General features: G+C 39.4%; 2 protein-coding genes across 2 annotated transcripts in view; both read left to right on the top strand.

Moving 5' to 3' along the window:
* LOC136260446 (uncharacterized) overlaps window positions 1-25,591 on the top strand; it is a 135,330-nt gene that overhangs the window by 50,202 nt on the left and 59,537 nt on the right. Inside the window, exons 9-12 of the mRNA XM_066054171.1 lie at window positions 9,627-9,693; window positions 9,870-10,157; window positions 10,210-10,482; window positions 25,513-25,572. Of these exons, the coding sequence (XP_065910243.1) occupies window positions 9,627-9,693; window positions 9,870-10,157; window positions 10,210-10,482; window positions 25,513-25,572 (688 nt within the window). The remainder of the gene's footprint in view (window positions 1-9,626; window positions 9,694-9,869; window positions 10,158-10,209; window positions 10,483-25,512; window positions 25,573-25,591) is intronic.
* Window positions 21,020-22,367, top strand: LOC136260430 (uncharacterized). The gene is made up of 5 exons (XM_066054155.1): window positions 21,020-21,265; window positions 21,314-21,541; window positions 21,595-21,826; window positions 21,884-21,937; window positions 21,999-22,367. The coding sequence occupies exons 1-5, from the start codon at window positions 21,032-21,034 to the stop codon at window positions 22,310-22,312; spliced, it is 1,062 nt and encodes a 353-aa protein (XP_065910227.1). The 5' UTR covers window positions 21,020-21,031; the 3' UTR covers window positions 22,313-22,367.

Genomic DNA, 25,591 nt, shown 5'->3' with positions numbered 1-25,591 from the left:
AGACTGATTTAATAATGTGTTTACAGCATTTTTATACACATTTAACATTACGTAATATTAAATAATGTTCATGATGTAATGTGACATAAAAATAAGTATCAATGACTTAATTAACATCATCTTGACCACGACAACTTCTTCTAGCTGATCTTTCTACAGGGTGATTTGTTTGTAGCAGAATTCTGTACAGGTGATTTGTTTGCAGCTGAGTTCTTTACAGAATGGTTTCTTTGTAGCTGAACTCTCTACAAGGTAACTTCTTCTAGCTGATGTCTCTACAGGGTCACTAGTTTATAGCTGAATTCTCTACATGGTGGTTTCTTTGTAACTGAACTCTCTACAAAGTGACTTCTTCTAGCTGATCTTTCTACAGGGTGATTTGTTGTAGCTGAACTCTCTACAAGGAAACTTCTTCTAGCTGATCTCTCTACAGGGAGATCTGCTTGTAGCTGAACTCTCTACAGGTGATTTGTTTGCAGCTGAACTCTCTCCATGATGGTTTCTTTGTAGCTGAACTCTCTACAAGGTTACTTCTTCTAGCTGATCTCTCTACAGGGTGATTTGTTTGTAGCTGAACTATCTACAAGATAACTTCCTCTAGCTGATCTCTCTACAGGGTGATTTGTTGGTTGCTGAATTCTGTATATAGGTGATTGTTTGCATCTGAGCTCTTTACAGAATGGTTTCTTTGTAGCAGAACTCTCTACAAGGTAACTTCTTCTAGCTGAACTCTCTACATGGTGGTTTGTTTGTGGCTGAACTCTCTACATGGTGACTTCTTCTAGCTGATCTTTCTACAGGGTGATTTGTTTGTAGCTGAACTATCTACAAGGTAACATCTTCTAGCTGATCTCTCTACAAGGTGATTTGTTTGTAGCTGAACTATCTACAAGATAACTTCTTCTAGCTGATCTTTCTACAGGGTGATTTGTTTGCAACTCTCTACAAGGTAACTTCTTCAAGCTGATGTCTCTACAGGGTCACTAGTTTGTAGCTGAATTCTCTACATGGTGATTTCTTTGTAACTGAACTCTCTACAAGGTAACTTCTTCTGGCTGATCTTTCTACAGAATGATTTCTTTGTAGCTGAACTCTCTACAAGGTAACGTCTTCTAGCTGATGTCTCTACAAGGTAACGTCTTCTAGCTGATGTCTCTACAAGGTCACTAGTTTATAGCTGAACTCTATACATGGTGGTTTCTTTGTAACTGAACTCTCTACAAGGTAACTTCTTCTAGCTGATCTTTCTACAGGGTGGTTTGTTTGTAGCTGAACTCTCTACAAGGAAACTTCTTCTAGCTGATCTCTCTACAGGGAGATTTGTTTGTAGCTGAACTCTCTACATTTGATTTGTTTGCAGCTGAACTCTCTACAGGGTGATTTGTTTGCAGGTGAATTCTGTATATAGGTGGTTTGTTTGCAGCTGAGCTCTTTACAGAATGGTTCCTTTGCAGCTGAACTCTCTACAAGGTAACTTCTTCAAGCTGATCTCTCTACAGGGAGATTTGTTTGTAGCTGAACTCTCTACAGGTGATTTGTTTGCTGCTGAACTCTCTACATGACGGTTTCTTTGTAGCTGAACTCTCTACAAGGTAACTTCTTCTAGCTGATCTCTCTACAGGGTGATTTGTTTGCATTGAATTCTGTATATAAGTGGTTTGTTTGCAGCTGAGCTCTTTACAGAATGGTTCCTTTGTAGTTGAACTCTCTACAAGGTAACTTCTTCAAGCTGATGTCTCTACAGCGTCACTAGTTTATAGCTGAATTCTCTACATGGTAGTTTCTTTGTAACTGAACTCTCTACAAGGTGACTCCTTCTAGCTGATCTTTCTACAGGGTGATTTGTTTGTAGCTGAATTCTGTACAGGTAGCTGAGTTCTTTACAGAATGGTTTCTTTGTAGCTGAACTCTCTACAAGGTAACTTCTTCTAGCTGATGTCTCTACAAGGTCACTAGTTTGTAGCTGAACTCTCTACATGGTGTTTTTTTTTGTAACTGAACTCTCTACAAGGTGACTTCTTCTAGCTGATCTTTCTACAGGGTGATTTGTTTGTAGCTGAACTCTCTACAAGGAAACTTCTTCTAGTTGATCTCTCTACAGGGAGATTTGTTTGTAGCTGAACTCTCTACAGGTGATTTGTATGCAGCTGAACTCTCTACAAGATGGTTTATTTTTAGCTGAACTCTCTACAAGGTAACTTCTTCTAGCTGATCTCTCTACAGGGAGATTTGTTTGTAGCTGATCTCTCTACATGATGGTTTCTTTGTAGCTGAACTCTCTGCAAGGTAACTTCTTCTATTGATCTCTCTACAGGGCGATTTGTTTGTAGCTGAACTCTCTACATGGTGGTTTCTTTGTAGTTGAACTCTACAGGTGGTTTCTTCCTGCTGAACTATCTTTTTCCATAGTTGCATGAACTCCCTACAAGGTAACTTCTTCTAGCTGATCTCTCTACAGGGTGAATTGTTTGTAGCTGATCTCTCTACAGGGTGACTTGTTTGTAGCTGATCTCTATACAGGTTACTTGTTTCTAGCTGATTTCTTGAATTCTCTTCAAGGTGACTGCTCTATTACGATGACTGCTCTATTAGAGTATCTCGATCTCGCACTTGCTGCACCAAGTTGAATTTCGTGTTATAACCCCCTGGCTTTAAGTCTGATTCTTCTACACCATTGAAGAGCCTTTCTAAGATGATTACTCCATCTGTACAGCGATGTTCAAAGCATTACCTCAAGAGGTTTATCTGGTAGCCGTGGCAAGCAGTCGTTTTTTTATTAGCTAATCTCGATTGCATAATTGTTACACACTGTTAGTTTTTTCGTTGTATCTTCCTGGTTTTTAGCTCGGTTTCTTTCAAACCACAAAAGGTTTAAGGTTCAATAGTTAATCTATTCACCCACCGATTTTCAGCTTCTTCCCATACGCGGTTTACCCTGTAGGTGTGACAACATATTGGTGTTATTTTTCGTCAATAATCGCTCATAACTCTTTGCCTGTTTATCGTATTCCAGCCAAAGTTGGTACCGAGATGTGCCTTTATACCCCCTTTCTGTGTGCCAAATTTCAAGGCAATCGGATATGGCGTTCGCGTTTTACAGCAGTTTTTGTAAGTGTGCGAAAGGAGGAAGAAAAATAATAAGAAAAAAAAACAAAGCAACTAAGCCAATTTTTGAAGTCGCATATCTCGGGAACGCTTGAAGCGATTTCACTCAAATTTGGAATGTGGAGTGCTAAAGTTGGAGGGAGTGTCCACAGCAAAAATCGTCTTGTTTCATCAAGGCAGCACAGAGCTACGGAGGTGCGAAAATTGCGTTTTCGTTCTTCCTGTCAATATACTCACGGTGTTACGTGCCGGCTTCTTGGGCCGCACGACACACTACTGTGTGTCTTGATCTAAACCAAAACAGCCAAGCTGTAAAAAAAGAGTGCGCCCCCCAAAAAGGCCAGGATGAAAAAAGATGTGAAACCCAAGGTGGCGGCCAAGAAATGGCTGTGATGGTAGGTTAATGGCAAAAATTTTAATTACGACAATTCAGGTGAATTTACATTGCCTCCTCCACTAGGATTCGGCATCAAATTCACCTGAATTGTCGTAATTAAAATTTTGCCATTAACCTACCATCACAGCCATTTCTTGGCCACCACCTTGGATTTCACATCTTTTTTCATCCCGGCCTTTTTGGGGGCCGCACTCTTTTTTCACAGCTTGGCTGTTTTGGTTTAGATATTACTTCTTTTTGTATTGCAAGCCACAAAGTCGGTTATTAACTGGCTTTGGTGTTTCCTTCTAACTTGTTTTTTTTTTCTTTTTTGCAGGAATCATGGAACAAAGGAAGTAATGTTGTGTACAATTTTTTTGTCTGACTAAAAATATTTGTATATTTAACAATAAAATATAATCATACTGTAGGTAATAAGGTGACTTCTCATACATAACTGAACTGTAGCTGAAACTCCCATTTTTTGTAGCTGAACTCTTTTCAGGGTGACTTGTTTCTAGCAGAACTCTACATTGTGATTTGTTTCCGACACATATTTCTATACAGGGTGATTTGTTTGTAGCTGATCCCTATAAGGTAACTTGTATCTAGCTGATATCTCTACAGGGTGACTTGTTTATAGCTGATCTCTCTACAGGATGATGTGTTTGTAGCTGAACTCTCTACATGATAGTTTCTTTGTAGCTGAATTCTCTACACGGTAACTTCTTCTAGCTGATCTCTCTACAATGTAACTTCTTGTAGCTGATCTCTCTACTGGGTGACTTGTGTCTAGTTGTACACTCTACAAATGAATTTGTTTGTAGCTGAATACTCTACAGGGTGATTTTTTTGTAGCCAAACTCTCTGCAGGGTGATTTGTTTGCAGCTGAACTCTCTACAGGATGGTTTCTTTGTAGCTGATGTCTCTACAGGTGACTTGTTTCTAGCTGATCTCTCTACAGGATGGTTTCTTTGTAGCTGAACTCTCTACAGGGTGATCACTTCACAGCTGAACCCTCTACAAGGTGGCTTCTTCTATCTGATCTCTCTACAGTGTGATTTGTTTGTAGCTGAACTCTCTACAAGGTGACGTTTTCTAGCTGAGGTCGCTCTTGTTTCTAGCTGATCTCTCTACAGAGTAGCTTGCCAGTAAAGCTGAAGTCTTTACATGGTGGATTTTGGTTGTTAAACTCTCTGCACGAAGACTTGTTTGTAGTCGAACTTCTACAGAGTGAATTGTTTGTAGCTGAACTCTCTACAGGGTGAATTGTTTATAGCTGAACTCTCTTCAGTGTGACTTGTAATGTTCTGAATCACTACAGCAATATATTTGTAGCTGAACTCTCTATAGGGTGACTTGCTCCTTGCTGAACTGTCTATAAGATTAACTTTTTGCTGCTGAACTCCCTACAGAATAACTTGTAATGTAATAGAATTCTATAATGGAGTAAATAAATTAGCTGAATCCTCTATTAGGGTGACTGTTCTATTAGAGTATCTCGATCTCGCATTTGCTACACGGCGAGCTACACGGAGTTGGCTTTCGAATCATAACTCAGTGGTTTGTAATCCGATTCTTCTGTACTACTGCAAGGATTTTCTATGAAGATTATTCCAGCTATACACCGATTTTCAGCTCATTGCTCTAAGCGGTTTGCCTAGTAGGCGTGAAAACTAATACTATTTTATTCATAAAAATCGATCGCGTAATTGTGACACAGGTTGGGTTTTGTGTCATATCTCCATGATCTTTACCTCGATTCTTTTCAAACCACCAAAAGGCACTCCTACGATGGTTACTCCATCTACATAGCAATTTTCAACTCATTCCATGAAGCGGTTTACCCTGTAGGCGTGACAACAAATCAATCTTGTTTTACGCGAATAATCGGTCATAACTCCCGAACTATTCATCTGATTGCACCAAATTTGATGCTAGGATTCGCCTTTGGACTCCCTTTCTGTGTGCCAAATTTCAAGGAGATCGGAGTACGTGTTCATGTTTTATAGCAATTTTTGCAAGTATGCGAAAACACGAAGGAAAAAACGAAGAAAAAATTGAAAATTTGGCTGCTTGTATCTCGGAAATGGCTGGAGCGATTTCTTTCAAATTTGGAAAGTATACTCCCCTGGCTGGCGGGCAACTCTGTAGCAAATTTGGTTCCAATCAGATAAGGGATCACCGAGATACAAAGGTGTGAAAATGACATTTTCTTTCTTCCTGTCAATATACCCATGGTGTAGTGTGCCGGCTTCTTGGGCTGTACGACACACTATCGTGTGTCTTGATACCTCACAGTGTGGCATGCTGGCTTTCTTGGCCGCATGAGTGTCATGATTCTATATGCAATGATCCTGAACATGCCAAAATTGCACAGTAGGATCTCTATTATCTGAATTTCTGTATGCCAGTTCAATCATAAAGGTATTCAGATAAGTGAATTTGTTCGGATAAATGACTTAATACACAGAGTTGTATTCAACTAGAATGATCTTTTAACATCACAATCAATATATCCTCCCTTGCTTAGGGATACTTAGCTTTTAAGGACCTAAGGGCATAGCTGCGGCATTGGCACCTTACTGTATAAGTGATCATGGTGGACCATCGGCTATTAATATTTTGTAGTTCACTGTATTCTCTGGTTTTTTTGTTTAGTACGTCTATTGAGCATGCAGTTATGAGCTTTCTGTTTTTTGGAGTTGTTATGACTGCTAGCTAGCCTAGATCTGCCAGATGAATTTAGCTAGTTACATATACAACATACTGGGGTCATCACACCTGGTGCAGTTTTAATGTCATTATATGGTAGCTGAATACATTTGCAAGATGGCTTGAGTTGGTACTGATAAAAGCTACTAGAGTAATATTATGACTCTAAACCAACCATATAACTCACTTTTGAAAAGGGTCAACTAAATCCTTTTATTAAAAGATTACCTCTTATCCATAGTGGAAAACACTGCCCATTATCTAAATAAAACAAAACACAATCGAATATTTTCTAACTAAAGATGCAACCCACAATTGAAAGTATTTCTCGAAGAACTCTTGCAGAATAGAGCCCACTTTCTTCTGGAACAGTATTAACCAATAGGTATAGTTTTATATGTACCATTTGTGTTGCTAGTATTGTATAGTTCTGAATTAAGTCTGCTTTTGATGGACATAGAGGATTTTGAGTTATGATGGGCCAAGTACTGGGTCAATAGAGAAGGGGGGGGGCTATAGCCCCCTTAGCCCCCCCCCCCCCCCCCCCTAAATCTGCCCCTGATTGCAATATCTAAATTTACCATCTTTACAGTACTGAAGGCTCAGAGGCGATCTACTACTTTTGTAACAAATCATCAACAATTTCTATAGCATAAATACAGAGAACTTTTTGTCATTCTCCACATTCACAACAACAAGAGGACACAATATGAAATTATTCAAGCCACATACCAATTGCTTATCAAGATCATCCTTCTTTTCAGTTAGAGTGATTAACGATTGGAATTCTTTACCCCAATCAGTGATTGACTCCAACTCCCCTAATCAATTTACAAATCTGCTGGACAGACACTATAGTAATATAATGTATGATTTTTAATGAGTATAGCTACTTTATTGTGTGTATGATTTGGATGTACAGGCTACACCTCTATCCAAAATTTACAATTACAAATACAATGAATTGCTTAAGGTGGTTTTTCTAAATTGTATCAAATGAAAATATGAAAAATTTATAGGGAAGCAAAATCAAAATAACAGAATATGTTTTATAAGTTATCTAAGCCAAAACAGCCAAGCTGTAAAAAAAAGAGTGTGGCCCCCAAAAAGGCCAAGGTGAAAACAGATGTGAAATCCAAGGTAGCGGCCAAGAAATGTATTGCAAGCCACAAAGCTGGCCATAAACTGGCTTTGATTAAGTTTTTTTTTCTTTCTTTCTTTCTTTCTTTACTGCAGGAATTGTGGAACAAAGGAAGAAATTGTATGTATAGCTTTTATCTGATTAAATATTTGTATATTTAACACTGAATGATTATCACATACTGCAGTTAATAAGGTGACTTCTCACATAACTGAACTGTAGCTAAAACTCTCATTGTTTGTAGCTGAACTCTTTTCAGGGTGATTTATTTCTAGCTGAACTTTCTGCAGGATGATTTGTTTCTAGCTTAACTCTCTACAGGGTGGCTGAACTCTCTACATAGTGATTTGTTTGCATCTGAATACTCTGCATGGTGGTTTCTTTGTAGCTGAACTCTCTACAAGGTGACTTGTTCTAGCTGAACTCTCTACAGGGTGGCTGAACTCTCTACATAGTGATTTGTTTGCAGCTAAACTCTCTACAAGATGATTTGTTTCTAGCTGATATCTCTATAGTGTAACTTGTTTGTAGTTGAACTCTCTACAGGATGATTTGTTTGCAGCTGAACTGTCTACATGGTGGTTTCTTTGTAGCTTAACTCTCTATAAGGTGATGTCTTCTAGCCGATCTCTCTACTGGATGACTTGTTTCTAGTTGATCTCTCTATAGAGTTATAACTTTCTCTATAGAGTTATAACATGTTTGTAGAGCTGAACTCTTTACAGGGTGGTTTTTTTTGATTTGTTGCTGAACTCTCCAACTACACGGTGACTTGCTTGTACTACAGAGTGACTTGTTTGTAGCTGAACTCTCTACAGAGTGACTTACTTGTAGGCATTGTCTAAAGTAACTTGTTTGTAGCTGATCTATGTGAACTCTCCACTGGATAACTTTTTTGTAGCTGAACTCTCTATAAAGTGACTTGTGTGTAGCTGAATTCTCTACAGAGTGACTTATTTTAGCTGAACTCTCTACAGGGTGACTTGTTTATAGTTGAACTCTCTTCAGTGTGACTTACACTGTATAATGTTCTGAATCTCTATAGCTCTCTACAGGGTGACTTGCTTGTAGCTGAATTGTCTATAAGATTAACTGTTTGTAGCTGAATTCTCTACAGAATAACTTGCAATGTAATATAATTCTATAATCGAGTAAGTTATAAACGTAGCTAAATGCTCTATTAGGGTGACTGTTCAATTTTTTTTTTTAATTTTAAGTTGTTTTTTAAGTTGTTGTTTCTTGTAAAAACTATTTGATTTGTGACTGTTCTATTAGAGTATCTCGATCTCTCATTTGCTACATGGAGTTGGCTTTCGAATCATAACTCAGTAGTTTTTAATCCAATTTTTCTGTACTACTGCAAGGACTTTCTATGATAATTATTCCAACTACACACCGATTTTCGGCTCATTGCTCTAAGCGGTTTGCCTGGTAGGCGTGAAAACTAATAGTTTTTTTTTATTCATAAAAATTGATCGCGTAATTGTGACACAGGTTGGGTTTTGTGTCATATCTCAATGGCCTTCAACTAGATTCCTTTCAAACCACAAAAAGGCACTCCTACAATAGTTACTCCATTTACATAGCAATTTTCAGCTCATTCCTTCAAGGGGTTTACCCTGTAGACGTGACAGACCTTCGACCTTATTTTACACAAATAATCAGTTATAACTCCGTGAATGTTCATCGTATTCCTGCCAAACTTGGTACTGCGATTTGCCTTAATGAGCCCTTTCAGTGCGCCAAATTTTAGCCCGATTGGAACACACATTCGTGTTTTATGGCGGATTTTGTGAAGTGTGCGAAAAGAAGTAGAAGGGAAAAAAAAGAAGAAAAGAAACCCCAAAATTTTGGCCGCTTGTATCTCGAAAATGGCTGGAGCGATTTTCTTCAAATTTGGAATGTGGACTTCCCTATCAAGCCGGTACGTCTGTAGCAAAGTTGGTTTCAATCGGATAAGGGATCACAGAGCTACAAAGGTGTGAAAATCACGTTTTCTTTCTTCCTGTTAATATACTCACGGTGTGGCGCGCCAGCTTCTTGGGCCACACGACACACTACCGTGTGTCTTGATATCTGAAATAGAAGGAATCCCTAATTTTCACTACAAAAATGGTAGGTTTCCATTTTAAGCTACGAATGCATGAAAATACCTTCACACACCCAGGCCAGCTTTCCTTAATGCCTTAACTTCAATTACTACCACTACCATTTGTTTTTACAATTATACAAGTAGATAATTGTGCAAATATATGTGGAATTTTATGGTGTTTAATCATTCTTTACAGATAACAGCTTCAACTATTAATGGCAGCGGATCAGCAACCAGTGATCTATTAATCATTCCACAAGGAAGTAATATTGCACTTGTATACTGTACACTTGAAACCTATCATGATACATATAGTCTATCCAAGTTATTTATCTTCTAAAAAGATTTTACATAATTGCTTCATAATTATGCTTGTGAATTAGACACTCTGCAGTGTAGTTTTGTGTGCCATTGTATAACAAATTTTACCTTTCATTAGGTCCAGTCATCATCAGTGATGGAGGAAGTGTTGAGAATCAATCAATAGTTAATGATTTCAGTAACAATAACTCATTGACCATAACATGTACCTCTGATGATACGTGTATGTCGGATGTTCTTTGGGTTATAATTAATCAGACTGGAACTGTTGAAAAACATTTTACAAACATATCAAACGTATCATCTTCAGTGACATTCATAAATCCTAGTAATAATTTTACATCATATCTGAGATGTGGTTTCTCACATCACAGTTATTTACACAAAGATGTGTTTATTACTAAAGGTAAGATAGCCATTTTAGTTCTGCAGTGAACAATGCTATGTTTTTATTTCAGACAATCCTTTCTACACATTATTAACTAGCCAGAGCTTAGTAGTACCATTGGCTAGCAGTCCAGTCATCAGTGTTATCATTGCCATTGATTCTGATGGTACAAGATCTCAACAAGATAATGTCACAAACTCATTATTGTTCACTCATACTAATAATGGTGGAGCTGTAGTAAATGTGGATGGACTTGAACAAGATCCTGTTATCTTTCAGTTGTACCATTACACATTTCTGCCAGTGCAGGATAGTAGTGAGGGAGTCTACACAATTACAGCAGGTTAGTACTGTACAGCTGGTGAGTATATGAGGACCACATGTCTGTGAAATTTGCAAAGTCATGCTTAACTCACAAAAGATCTGCTTAAACACAAAAATTCTTTGGTTTTGACTGAAAAGTGTTTCACCTGATTTTCTGGATCTTAAAGATTGTTGTCCAATTGCCACAGTGTTCAAATGAAATATGTAGTCACATAGCCAGTATGTAGTACTGTAGGACTTCAATTATCTGAACCCTCGACCATCTGAATAGTTGTAGTGATTGTTCTATTAGATTATTTTGTCAACTAGTGTATGTTCAATTAGAGTAGTGTATGATCTGTTAGAGTAGTTGAACACAGCTCTGCATATATATATAATTGAATAGGCTTCATTTTTTCAAACTAATTCACTTCTCTGAACACTTTCAATTGGTGATTGAATGGAGTTTAACTAGTTAAACTAGGTTAATGTTGCAGTCTAGCATGCGTGAGTGTATTATGATAGTGACTAACCCAAAGCTTTACCATGACTAGGGGGAAGATTGGGCAGGGACACACGTGAGAAGGGTTGGCAATAATTTGAGATTAACATTGCGCATGCGTTACAAGAAAAAGGCACATGTAGAGGTGTTAGAACACATGGTACTACATGGCATAGCGAATCTTGTAGTTTCGTTAACATACCGCCAAAAAAGGATGCTGCAAGAGGGGCCTTACGGCAGAAAATGAAACAGTCTTGGCGCTATACCAGAAGTTCAACGCTGCCAACTCAATGAGACATTCATCGTTTCGTTGATGTGCCACCAAAGTGACACACGGGAGGGGCGTCACAGAAAAGTGAAGGAACTAGACCTGACGTTACCACCAGTACATTCGTCGATATTCCGCCTAAAAGATGTCCAGAAGAGATGCAGTAAGGCGTTACAGCAGGAGATAACAGAAAAGTCAGGGAACTTAACGGAAGTTACTGCTAACACAGGAACCAACGGAGGCTATTAAACAGCTCCCCTAACGTGGAATAATGTCCCCACAATCGTCCAGAAGGTTACAAGATTGCTCCGTTTTTAACAACTAAACCTATGTATCAATGATGCCAAGCAAGTTCTAATTAGCTACAATATATTTGTCTTTGTTGTTCATAGGCGACTCCCCTTCCGTAGATGCTGTTGGGACCTTACTATTAGGGACACTCCTTGGTCTCAGGGTCCGCAGTGCCCCGGCGTGGACCACCGGATGAATGTGTGCATGTGTGCACCTCTGTAGTGCCATAACACATGCCTCCTTAGCATACAAACTGCAATAATTTGGCAAAGGGTAATTTGCAACAAGCAATCAATGTTGATCGGTAACAAAGAGCGTTCACCTGAGCAGATTAAGATACTGCCCCCACCCCCCTAAAAAAACAGAACACTGATACATACTAATATGGGTGTGTGTGTGTGTGTGTGTGTGTAATATACGGTGTATGTTAGATGTTAGTATTTTCATTTGTAGTCATTCTGGTACATGTATTACATTTACAACAAATAAGTGTGTCTGAGGTAATAGTACAGACAATATGCGACCACCTCCACTCCTCCATAGATGCCGTTTGGAACCTTAATATAATGAATACTCCTTGGTCTCAGGGTCCGCAGTGCCCCGGCACGGACCGCTGGGTGAATGTGTGTGCCTCCGTAGTGCTCCTTAAAACTGCAATTATTTGGCAAAGGGTAAAATATAATGAATACTCCTTGGTCTCAGGGTCTGCAGTGCCCCAGTGCGGACCGCTGGGTGAATGTGTGCGCCTCCGTAGTGCCTCCTTATTATCATACAAACTGCAATAATTGGCAGAGGGTGTAACTTGCAACAGTGACAATTGAGTTTAAGTGGCAATCAGTGTTGACTGGTGACAAGGGTTTTCATCTGTGCAGTAAAGGTATTGCCCCCACACCCCCTCCCCCAAAGGGATAGAACACCTATTTATATATTTGTGTGTGTGTATATATATATGGGTATATATATATTAGGGGTAAGCGATACTGCCATTTTAGTATCACGATCAATACTAAAGCCACTATTCACGATACTGAATAGTTCACGATACTTACAAATAAGTCAATCATAGCTGGTGCTACATAGCATATTGCTCAGCATTCCTGCAGGAAGTCCTTATAGGTGATAGCAAACTAGCCACTATCATCATTGTTTACAGTAACAGTTATTGTAACACATGCTTTGAGGTTGTTATGGTGTTCACACCTCTCTGCAGGGGAAACCAGATGGGTGGACTTTATCATTTACAAGAATTCTTAGCCTAGTACTGCATAACAAATGGATTTTCAATGACAATAATGTACAGGCATGGTATCACGATAGTTAATAACAAAATATCGCGATATCGATACTTTCAAAATATCGCGATATATCGCTAAAACGGTAGTATCGCTCAGCCCTAATATATATGCATGCATGTGTGTAGATATAATTGCACAGGTTGGTAATTTCATATGCAGTGGAGATAGTCATTCTTGTACATCTATATATTCATAATAACTTAAATGTATTTGTGTGTTACTAAGGTGACTACGGACAATATGTTTTGCGATTCGCAATACTTAAGTGAATTAAGGAAATAAATGTTTTAAATGGCATGGCACATGTTGCCCATTTTTGTGATGATATTTGGTTAGGAAAAGCTTGTCTAATCCAAAACAGCCAAGCTGTAAAAAAAGAGTGCGACCCTGAGAAAGGCTATGGTGAAAAAAGATGTGAAATCCAAGGTGGCGGCCAAGAAATGGCTGTGATGGTAGGTTAATGGTAAAAATTTCAATAACGACAATTCAGGTGAATTTTGTGCCAAGACCAAGCGGCACCAAATTCACCTGAATTGATTCACCTGAATTGTTGTTATTAAAATTTTTACCATTAACCTACCATCACAGCCATTTCTTGGCCGCCACCTTGGATTTCACATCTTTTTTCACCATAGCCTTTCTCAGGGCCGCACTCTTTTTTTACAGCTTGGCTGTTTTGGAATAGATTTCACTTCTTTTTGTATTTGTATACCACAAAGCCGGCCTATGGCCGGCTTTAGGGCTTTTTAACCTGTCATTTTTTCTTTACTACAGGAAGACGAAAAGATGAAGCAGGGTGATTTCTTTGTAGCTGACCTCTCTGCAAGGTGACCCTTCTAGCTGATCTCTCTACCGGATGACTTGTTTGTAGCTGAACTCTCTACAGGGTGGTTTGTTTGTAGCTGAACTCTTTACAAGGTAACTTCTTCTAGCTGATCTTTCTACAGGGTGATTTGTTTGTAGCTGAATTCTCTACAGGGCGATTTGTTTGCAGCTAAACTGCTGAACTCTCTACAATGTAACTTCTTCTAGCTGAACTCTCTGCGGGTGGCTTGTTTCTAGCTGATCTCTCTACAGGGTGACTTGTTTCTAGCTGAACTCTCTACAGGGTGATTTGTTTGTAGCTGAACTCTCTACAAGGTAACTTCTTCTAGCTGATCTTTCTGCAGGGTGATTTGTTTGTAGCTGAATTCTCTACAAGGCAATTTGTTTGCAGCTGAACTCTCTACATGGTAGTTTCTTTGTAGCTAAACTCTCTACAATGTGACTTCTTCTAGCTGAACTCTCTACAGGGTGACTTGTTTCTAGCTGATCTCTCTACAGTGTAACTTGTTTCTAGCTGAACTCTCTACAGGGTGATTTGTTTGTAGCTGAATTCTCTACAAGGTAACTTCTTCTAGCTGATCTTTCTACAGGGTGATTTGTTTGTAGCTGAATTCTCTACAGGGCAATTTGTTTGCAGCTGAACTCTGTGCATGGTAGTTTCTTTGTAGCTAAACTCTCTACAATGTAACTTCTTCTAGCTGAACTCTCTACAGGGTGACTTGTTTGTAGTTGAACCCTCTACAGGGTGATTTGTTTGTAGCTGAACTCTCTACAAGGTAACTTCTTCTAGCTGATTTTTCTACAGGATGATTTGTTTGTCTCTACAGGGCAATTTGTTTGCAGCTGAACTCTCTACATGGTAGTTTCTTTGTAGCTGAACTCTCTACAACGTAATTTCTTCTAGCTGAACTCTCTACAGGGTGACTTGTTTCTAACTGAACTCTCTACAGGGTGATTTGTTTGTAGCTGAACTCTCTACAAGGTAACTTCTTCTAGCTGATCTTTCTACAGGGTGATTTGTTTGTAGCTGAATTTTCTACAGGGCAATTTGTTTGCAGCTGAACTCTCTACATGGTAGTTTCTTGTAGCTGAACTCTCTACAATGTAACTTCTTGTAGCTGAACTCTCTACAGGGTGACTTGTTTGTAGCTGAACCCTCTACAGGTTGATTTGTTTCTAGCTGAACTCTCTACAAAGTAACTTCTTCTAGCTGATCTTTCTACAGGGTGATTTGTTTGTAGCTGAATTCTCTACAGGGTGATTTGTTTGCTGCTGAACTCTCTACATGGTAGTTTCTTTGTAGCTGAACTCTCTACAATGTAATTTCTTCTAGCTGAACTCTCTACAGGGTGACTTGTTTCTAACTGAACTCTCTACAGGGTGATTTGTTTGTAGCTGAACTCTCTACAGGGCAATTTGTTTGCAGCTGAACTCTCTACAGGGTAACTTCTTCTAGCTGATCTTTCTACAGGGTGATTTGTTTGTAGCTGAATTCTCTACAGGGCAATTTGTTTGCAGCTGAACTCTCTACAGGGTAATTTGTTTCTAGCTGAACTCTCTACAACGTAATTTCTTCTAGCTGAACTCTCTACAGGGTGACTTGTTTCTAACTGAACTCTCTACAGGGTGATTTGTTTGTAGCTGAACTCTCTACAGGGCAATTTGTTTGCAGCTGAACTCTCTACAGGGTAACTTCTTCTAGCTGATCTTTCTACAGGGTGATTTGTTTGTAGCTGAATTCTCTACAGGGCAATTTGTTTGCAGCTGAACTCTCTACAGGGTAATTTGTTTCTAGCTGAACTCTCTACAAGGTAACTTCTTCTAGCTGAACTTTCTACAGGGTGACTTGTTTGTAGCTGAACCCTCTACGGGGTGATTTGTTTCTAGCTGAACTCTCTACAAGGTAACTTCTTCTAGTTGATCTTTCTACAGGGTGATTTGTTTGTAGCTGAATTCTCTACAGGGCGATTTGTTTGCTGCTGAACTCTCTACATGGTAGTTTCTTTGTAGCTGAACTCTCTACAATGTAACTTCTTCTAGCTGAACTCTCTACGGGTGACTTGTTTCTAGCTGATCTCTCTACAGGGTGACTTGTTTCTAGCTGAACTATCTACAGGGTGATTTGTTTGTAGCTGAACTCTCTACAATGTAACTTCTTCTAGCTGAACTCTCTACAGGATGACTTGTTTCTAGCTGATCTCTGTACAGGCTGACTTGTTCCTAGCTGAACTCTCTACAGGTGATTTGTTTGCAGCTGAACTCTCTTACATGGTGGTTTCTTTGTAGCTGAACTCTCTACAAAGTGACTTCTTCTAGCTGATCTATCTACAGGATGACTTGTTTCTAACTGAACTCTCTACAGTGTGATCTGTTCATAGCGGAACTTTTTACTGGGTGACTTGTTTGCAGCTAAACTCTTTGAATGATTGTTTCTTTGTAACTGAACTCTCTACAAGGTAACTTCTTCTAGCTGATCTCTCTACAAGATGACTTGTTTCTAACTGAACTCTCTACAGTGTGATCTGTTCATAGCGGAACTTTTTACTGGGTGATTGGTTTGCAGCTAAACTCTTTGCATGATTGTTTCTTTGTAACTGAACTCTCTACAATATGACTTCTTCTAGCTGATCTCTCTACAGGATGACTTGTTTCTAACTGAACTCTCTATAGTGTGATCTGTTCATAGCGGACCTTTCTGAGTACTGGGTGATTTGTTTGCATCTAAACTCTTTGCATGATTGTTTCTTTGTAACTGAACTCTCTACAAGGTAACTTCTTCTAGCTGATCTCTCTACAGGGCAATTTGTTTGTAGCTGAATTCTCTACAGGGTGATTTATTTGAGCTGAACTCTCTACATGATGGCTTCTTTGTAGCTGAACTCTCTATTAGGTACCTTCTTCTAGCTGATCTAACTACAGGGTGACTTGTTTGTAGCTGAATTCCCTACAGAATAACTTGCAATGTAATATAACTGAGTAAATTATACATGCAGCTGAATGCTTTATTAGGGTGACTGTTCTATTAGAGTATCTCTATCTCGCATTTGCTGCACATAGTTGCCTTTCGAATCATAACTCAGTGATTTGTAATCCGATTCTTCTGTACTACTGCAAGAACTTTCCATGATGATTATTCCAGCTACATACTGATTTTCAGCTCGTTGCTCTAAGCGGTTTGCCTGGTAGACACGAAAACTATTAGTTTTTTATTCATAAAAATCGATCGCGTAATTTTGACACAGGTTGGGTTTTGTGTCATATCTCCATGGTCTTTATTTCGATTCCTTTCAAACCACAAAAAGGCACTCCTACGATGGTTGCTCCATCTACATATCAATTTTCAACTGATTCCTCCAAGGGGTTTACCCTGTAGGCGTGACAGACCTTCAACCTTATTTTACGCAAATAATCGGTCATAACTCCGTGAATGTTCATCGGATTCCTACCAAAGTTGGTACAGAGATCCGCCTTAACGAGCCCTTTAAGTGTGCCAAATTTCAGCCCGATCCGAGCACGCATTCGTGTTTTATGGCGGATTTTGCGAAGTGTGCGAAATGAAGAAGAAGAAAAAAAAAACGAAGAAATTAAAACGAAATTTTGTTCGCTCGTATCTCGGAAATGGCTGGAGCGATTTTCTTCAAATTTGGTTTGTAGACTCCCTAACTGGGCGGCACGTCTCTAGCAAATTTGGTTCCAATCGGATAAGGGATCACAGAGCTACATAGGTGTGAAAATTGCGTTTTCTTTCTTCCTGTTAATATACTCACGGTGTGGCGCGCCGGCTTCTTGGGCCGCACGACACACTATCGTGTGTCTTGATGTGAGGTACCTTATTACCAATTTTCTAACCGATCGGCCATTTCAAGGATCCAGACCCCATAGATATTGTTCATACCAAAGATACAACAGAGACTATGGCCAGTGCCAGCCAAGCTAATTAAAAGGATGTAAGAGGGAGAATTGACAAATACAAAACCGAGCATGTTGCACCTGGGATAAGTCCAGTAAGCTTAGCCATTCCAAATAACACCTAGTGGGTTTGATCACTCAAATGACCCCAGTGTTTTACCATCTATCTTGCAACTTGTAAACAAACTCAACCAAAAAGAAAAAAAAAGTTGTCTTGGAAACACACTATGTATAAATTGTTCACGACTGTTGCTTTCCACTAGATTGCTGCTCTTTGCCCACACACCACCTCGACGCATTAAAGGGATAGTTTAACTTGGTTATGGTACTTCGCTGACATAATTGAATTTAAAGTACCTATATTACCACATTTCAAATATTTTTAGGTATATGCTTGTCATGCCCTCAAACTTCTGTATTCTATCGAACTTCTTACCTTGGACTGTCTAGAGCAGCTCTATTGGGCAGCACAACTTGTATACAATTTTTCTAATCTGCAAATATTAAGGCATTCCAGGGGCATCGAATTGTACTTCTATATTATGGCTAGGATGTAGGACAGATTGTGTGGGAAAAGCAAGCCTTGGAGGTTGTTGGTTGTGCCAAATCATTTATGTTCCGCATGTATGCAACAGCAGCCAACACTAAATATACTTCTGAATGATAAAGTTTGAACTGATCTGTGTTGGTGACAAACCTTAGCTGATTGGAATGGATCGAGTCTACTTTTGTTGGAACAACAGTGCCCGGACTCTCAATCATCTGATTCACACAGAGGTGCCAGATTATGGTGTGTTTTGGCAAGCAAAACAAACAAAAAATGGAATCTACCACTACATGGGGTCAAATATAACGTCATAGTAATTTTAAAAAGAAAAATCCAACTGTTTGAGCTTTGTGGAACGATTTGAGTTTGACCATTCCAGAGTTGTCACTGCTGTGAATAGACACTATAAGGTTGCCACGTACTTGTAATGCAGCCTGTACGTGGTTCTTGTTTTACTAATTTCGAGATTAGTGTAGCCTGTAGACACTTAGCAGGTGTACAATAATACCACAGCTGACCACATCTCCCATGGTAACCTGCATTTGTTCTTTTGTTTACGGCCACCAGCCAGCTCCACTACCTCATCTGTGACTGCAGAGTCTTAGGGATAGATGGGACGGACATCCACACACACTCCAGGCAACTGTGCAGTACTCTACATGAATGGTTTAGTGTCTCCTACTTGAGAGATGCTATAATGCTGAGCAGCACCGATGTTTACTATTCCTCCCACAGACTATATAACCCAACACCAGTCTTCATTTTTAATCACAATGGCACAACGCTTGAAGTACACTTATTCTCCAATGGCAACCTATAGCTTCATTCATCCTGCAGTCAGCATAATGCATAGTACAAACCTCCTTACACCACACTTTGAGCAGATTCTTTGAAGCATTTATAGAGCTAGCTAGTACAGACAATGAATCCACCTTCTAATTACTACAGGTGTAGATCCGATATCAAGAGTTTATAATAAGAGGAGAGTATCGAACTTCGCTATACCCAGTGAAAAATGAGCCCGTAAAGTATTCCGGATATCACAGTAATTTTGCGTAAACTCACCAGTTGTTGATTGCTGAGAGTTAACACGTTTTGGGCGGCTTTGAGAATGTCCGCATGTGTCCGCTTTAAGTTTCAGGATGGATGAAACTCCTTCGAGACGAGTGTCCTTTGCTCGTCAAGGTGAAGAAACGACTGACGATGAAGTTCTAATTGATGACCATCGTCATGCTATGTGTAGCAGTGGTGGGTCAGAGCGTACCGTTAGAATAGAAGTCAGCGATGAAGGTATAAGTGAAGAAACTGATAGTAACAACGTGGAGCTGGGTTCGCCAAGGTGCAATATTATCGATAAAGCAAAGATTGAATCATTTCACCACGAAGTTTGTGAGTTGGGAGTTGATAGGTTTCCAGAACTGTGCTTTTCACCAGTCCAGGATATTTCAGGTAATTCTATGTTAGTGATAACACAGCGTACTGTGATGCTTCATCCACCGTTTGGCTATACATCACGAATCCAAGTGACAATTACAGGTTTTGAATATGAGGTGCATGTACTGATGAAGAAATGGGAATCTGGTGTATTTCAATCAGTTTTCGATGTCCAAGAACTGTGTGAGAAATTTTGTAGAGATCCTTGTTACAAGTTTTGTCCTGGTATAGATCCACTGCACTACAAGCAACATTACTATGGAGCAATGCGCTTTGATATTTTAAGCGTTAGACAAACCAAGGAGCCATTTGCCCGTGTTGACTCATTCAATTGCAAATTGTGGTTTAAATTGGCCAGTAATGCTACCAGCAATGAGAAAAACTCTAGTGAGGTGCAGTGCTCTGCCTGTAAGAGACTTGTGACTGATTTAAATTGTCAAAGGCGCCGCACCTTACAAGAGAGCCCCAGTAGAAAGCTGAAAAGACAGTCGTCGTCATCACGTGCCAGACTATCCTACATGTCTCCTGCTAGTCAACAAAGGAGAAAGTCAAATGCACAAAGTGAGAGATCAAACATGATAAGGAAGTTGGAAAAGTACAATGAATCTGATGTAACATTGAATGATGAACAACATGAAGAGATGTGTACTCTTGTAGAAAGGATTGGTAATGGTGATTTAGATGAGATTTTTCTTGAAGGGAGTGAGCATGGTGTGGGTGACCTTATGAAGGAGATCTGGTATACAGACAGTAAACGTCAGCAACAGCAGTTTCTGCGTGACCAATCCAAGAATGGTAATTTCTATATTATTCTGTTGCACTGTTAATTATTCTGCTCTGTTTTTTCTTCAGCTACGGGTGCTCGCGGCAACAGATGGAGTATGATTACCATCAGAATTGGTAAGCCACTGCAGGATTCAATAGGTTATATAGACTGTTCTTGTATGCAGTAAATAAATAATAAATTATGCATGCAAGGAAGGTTGGTGGCAGAAATTAGGAGTTTGATAAACTCAAATTTACAAAAAAAAATTTTGTTATTTTGTAGCCTTGGCAGTATATACCAGAAGCAGTGCAGCTTACAATGCACTGAAAGGATTTGGGATCTTGCAACTGCCATCAAAGGCCACATTGCAGGCTTATACTGGAGCATTCATGCATGAGCCAGGAGCAAGGAGTGAGTGTATTGAAACTCAAGTTGCCCGTTATGTCCTTTTTAAAGAGCAATGCAGAGAAACTGGTAGACAAGAACCGAGATCAGATGGTGCGCTTATATTTGACGAAGTAAAGGTAGCATGCCAGCTGATGTGGAATTCCCGCAGTCACCAGTTGATGGGTCTTGCAATGACCCACAAAGAGTTGCCTTCCCTTAATGATATTTATCGACTGCTGAAGGAACCTGAAGCTGTGCAGCAAACATCCTACATTTTACAATTTCTTTGGCGTGACCTGACTAGTGAATTTGACATTGTTGGGCCCTATTTCACTAGCCCATCAATAGTGGACAACAAATTTGTTATGGCATGCGTCATGGAGACAATCTACCTGTTCCAATTTCACGAACTTAAAACTAGTTTATTAGTTTGTGATGGTGCATCTCCAAATGTTTCAGTCATCAAAAGAAACCATGGACATGCTGGAGTGTACTCAGTAACAGAAGGTGAAGACGACATTTTTAAAGTAGAGCCATGGATGGTGAACCCATGGAACCCGCCACATCGAATATTTTGGCTGATCTGTCCATCACATCAGGTAAGCTATTGTATTGCCTAATGGTAATAATTATTTGATATTTTTTAGCTGAAGAACATGATTAATGCCTTGTTCTCTTCAAAGACAAGTGGCACAAAACATTTTCAACGTGTCGGTAAACCTAAGTTTGGATGGGATACTATTGATGACTTATATAAGCGAGAAATTGGTCGAGCTCAACTCAACTGTGCAAGGATGGTACCAAGGCTGAAGGAAACACATTGTCTTCGAGATGCATGGACAAAATTGAATGTGCTACCAGCGAAGATAATGCAGGTAAGTTATGGTGTTATTTTTTGATTGTAGAATGTACAGTGGTATTTTATTAGCAAGAACAAGTGTTGGGAGAGCTGCATTGGTATATACATCAAGACAACACTACACCAGAGGAATCAGCGAAAACTTCAGAAACACTTAAATACTTGGAAGCTTGTCATCATTTATTCAAGTGTGGCTTTCTTAGCCATGAAAGGGTCCAAAGCCTAAACTGTGATGTCATAAAGAACATTAATAAAGGTTACCACTATTTTTCTGGGTGGCTCACTGATCTCCTTGAGCATGGTATGTGATCTACAGTATGTCAAACTACAACATGAATGTATATACTTACATCAACAGATCCACAGTTTCCACATACCAGCAACACACAGAAGGAGTTTCTATCTTGGCAAAGTATGCGAATAGGATGGCATTGTGTACACTGTTGTTAATTATGTTTCTTTTGTTTATGTAGCGTGGGACCTTTTACGGATAGATGTTTACAGTTTTAATGCTTTTGTGAAATGGTTCTTAGAGACATATCCAACGTATTTCATCTCCCCACTCCGTATATCTGGTTCTGCTGTTGAGAGTCTATTCAGCCAGTATAAATATAGTGCTGGAGGGAAGTTGGATGCAGTTAATTATGTAACGTCGAGGTGTTCCCATTTGGTAAAACAGTGTACTACCAGTCATCAGGCAGGAAAAGGTTATAGGGACCAATCTATTGGTACATTGGAACTACCATTAATAAAACACAAGTATGGAAAGAAAGAACAACAACAATAACAAGTGTTTCTTACTAATGTATGTATTAAACATAATCAAGAATTTAAGTACCTAATTTAGTGCTTAATTTTGTATGCTGAGTTAATAAGGTGCTCCTCAGGTTGACATCTACAGTTGACGCTAGTCCCTTCTTAGTAGCTAATTGTTGTTTCGTAGATGAGATGAACTCCTGGATTCTGGTATTGCATAGTTTCCTTGTAAATTCTTCACAGACGCCCTCAACGGTTCCTTCACTGAAGACATCAAGATTTGGTATCTTCTGTGATAACGCATTTTTGAATGATTGTTCAATGTTACGGTCAGCTTTGATAGTGTCATGAGCAACCTGAGTTAAAAAAACAACATATAACATTGTTGTGTATTCATGTGGTGGCTTTCCTTAGTATGCTTAAATGTAGTACAATTTATCTTGATCAATTCATCTCCATGTTCATTTAGCCCCTTCAAGTTGACCACTTCTTTTAGAATACTATCAACTTCACGGAGGTACAGTATGAAGACTGGGTCAGGAAAATACATAAATCCTCTGTCACGATACTGTAAGTACCCAGGAATGCAAGATTTATCCTTAACGTTCATGGCTTGCAAAATAGTGATCTTCTGAGAAAGACTATCTTTGCAGTTATCTGAGCAGTGCTTGATATCTTTATACAAACCATGTAGCATGCTACAAAGTGTTGCTCCCCCAAAGCGGTAATAAACGCCATCATCATCTGCTTCTATTGTAATGGTTTCAGGCTGCAGAAACTTCTGCTGAAACCGAGCAACATGATCCAGTAAAAAATGATAGACTGTAGATGATATGGTCATCATAACTTTGTTACAGCGTGGAACAGGAACACCATTAGCTTTTGCAAACCCCAACCATGTGTTTCTAAGTGCACTTACTTCATGTCCCGACAATTCATGATAATCAATATCTTGTAAAGAATGCTCTTCACTGAGAAGAAAAACGCTGCAATATTTAAACCAGTCAATTTGGAATTGTAAGTAAGCATCCTGTTGTTTCTTGCTGGAGACATACATTGCTGCAAAGTAACGCTGGTGATGAATCATCAAACCGTGCAGCGGCTGTTCGGTTGAGCACACAACTTCTGTAAACTCTATCAACAACATATTACCTTCAAAAGTTGCTTTTAACTTGGCAACAATTTCACAGCGTAGAATCTTGTCATCGATTTTCTGTAGTGATTGCAACAAGCTATCTCTGTCAGATTTTTTCATCGCCTTTGTTTTGCTCTTCTTGGTCTTCTTCCTTTCGACAACAGTTTGTTTGTCATGCATTGGTGTGACTGTCTTCGTCTTCTTCGCTGCGCGCTGTTTAGAACAACCAGTTACCCCATTCCCGTCACTCGACTCGGTACCCTGAGTTTTTGTAAGCCTTCGTCGTTTTTTTGCTGGTGAAGCTGTTCGTGACTGCTGCTGCTCTTTGTCGTGAGCTTTCCTGCCTTTCCCGGTACCTCTTCCTCGACCTCGTCCTCGACCTCGTCCACCACCACGTGCCATTTTGTACACAAGATTATGGGCGCGCGTAAAAGGAGCACGCCCGGTATCTTTCACGCGGCGCAAGTAATTAGTCAGCAATCAACAGTCGGTAGCATGGCATTTGATCGAGGCCATAGGACTTTACGGGCTCATTTTTCACTGGGTATAGCGAAGTTCGATACTCTCCTCTTATTATAAACTCTTGCCGATATCAGTTACATATTAATTGTGTCCCTGCTGAGATGTAGGCAGGTGAGGCAGCCACCTCACTAGGTATTTGTATCTGAAGTCACTGAACTCGGAGTTATGTTGGACCATTAGATGCATTGAAAGCATCCATTAACAGGGTTTGTATGCTATTTAGTTCAACTTATAGTGTACATAGTAAGAGTCCATCCAGTGCAGCTCCAAGTGGATAGCTACTGAGGTTTACTTTTCAGAAACTGGTCAAGCAAGATTGATATACTTTAGTGGAGCAGTCAGCCCTAATATAGAACACTCACCCTGATACAACATGCAGTCAAGCAAATTTTTAATACAATACTTTGATAGAATTTAACAACTTAAATTGCTCTCACAGTCAATCTCAGATGGTCTAGCTTTACCAGGGGAGCATAACCTGGCTCCCTGTTATCAGTGCTTATAATTTCACTACTTGGGTTAAGGAGTGAGTAACATGCACAGGAGAACACCTGCTCGCCTCATTTCATCATTACAGTCACCATATACATTTTAGCTGTATTTTTTTTCACATCTTATTCTGTTTATTAGAACTAAGCTGAATTGCAAGGTCACAACTGTTTATATTGGGTATGTAGAACTAGATCGAACTATCCCTAGCAGGTCCACTCCAGAGCTGTTCAACATGGTTCAGTTTGATACAAGCAGTTCAACATAGTTCAGTGCGATGCGGCAAACATTTACACCAACCTGGAAATCATTTTGATTTGAGGACATTCTTTGCGGTGGGTGTGCAGGGAATATCCCAGAGGTTTTACAGTTCCTATGGCTTGGAGGGAAAGGCAGTTGCCTTTCTTTGGCATGCGGAAATTCTTGTGGTTTCAGAGAATGTTAGAATCCCCAAGCATTCCTACCTCCAAGCCTTTGTAGTAAAACAGTATACATCATGTAAAATTGTTGAAAAGGGGCCTATTTGAGAATTAATAGGAGAATCCATGGAATCCTGCACACCTACCAAAACAACCACCATCTGTTGACGGTGGCAACCCGCTCACAACAGGATAAGACCTGCTGACCGGGTTAAACTGACAAGCAACATTAAACTGGCTCACAAGTGTTCAGATAATGGAGGTCATACTGTATTGAGTAATTATTTACAATGTGTCAGGAATTTACAGGAATCAATTGCAGAAGTAAATGCTGGAGGCTTTTTGACTGCCAAAATTGGACATCACACATGTAGACGGCTGTATGATATACAGTTAATAATAAAATACAGCATAATTGGAACTATGTAGTTGCTGAAACTTTTAGTACGTGGATACACTAGCAATTCTCAGTTTAGTTTACAGTGTATTTTACAAAAAATATCAGTGTTGTTCATTGTGCAGGATATGCTCCATCATTTTAAATAATTTCTTGAGAGTAGCTGTATTATTCCAGGTGGAGGGTTTGGCATTATACAGTCTATACACGCTTATCCCTATATATTAAGTGTGGTTGATAGTGTAAACACTGGTTACTTGTTTTTGTAGATATAGATGATGCACCACTTCTTGATGTCAAAATTCAACTTAGCATAGTGAGAGATATGGGTATGTAATTAAATGTATG

Source organism: Dysidea avara, chromosome 1 (assembly GCF_963678975.1).
Source record: "Dysidea avara chromosome 1, odDysAvar1.4, whole genome shotgun sequence".
NCBI lineage: Eukaryota > Metazoa > Porifera > Demospongiae > Dictyoceratida > Dysideidae > Dysidea > Dysidea avara.
The sequence above is the reverse complement of the archived record's forward strand: the minus strand, read 5'-3'. Positions and strand labels throughout refer to the sequence as shown.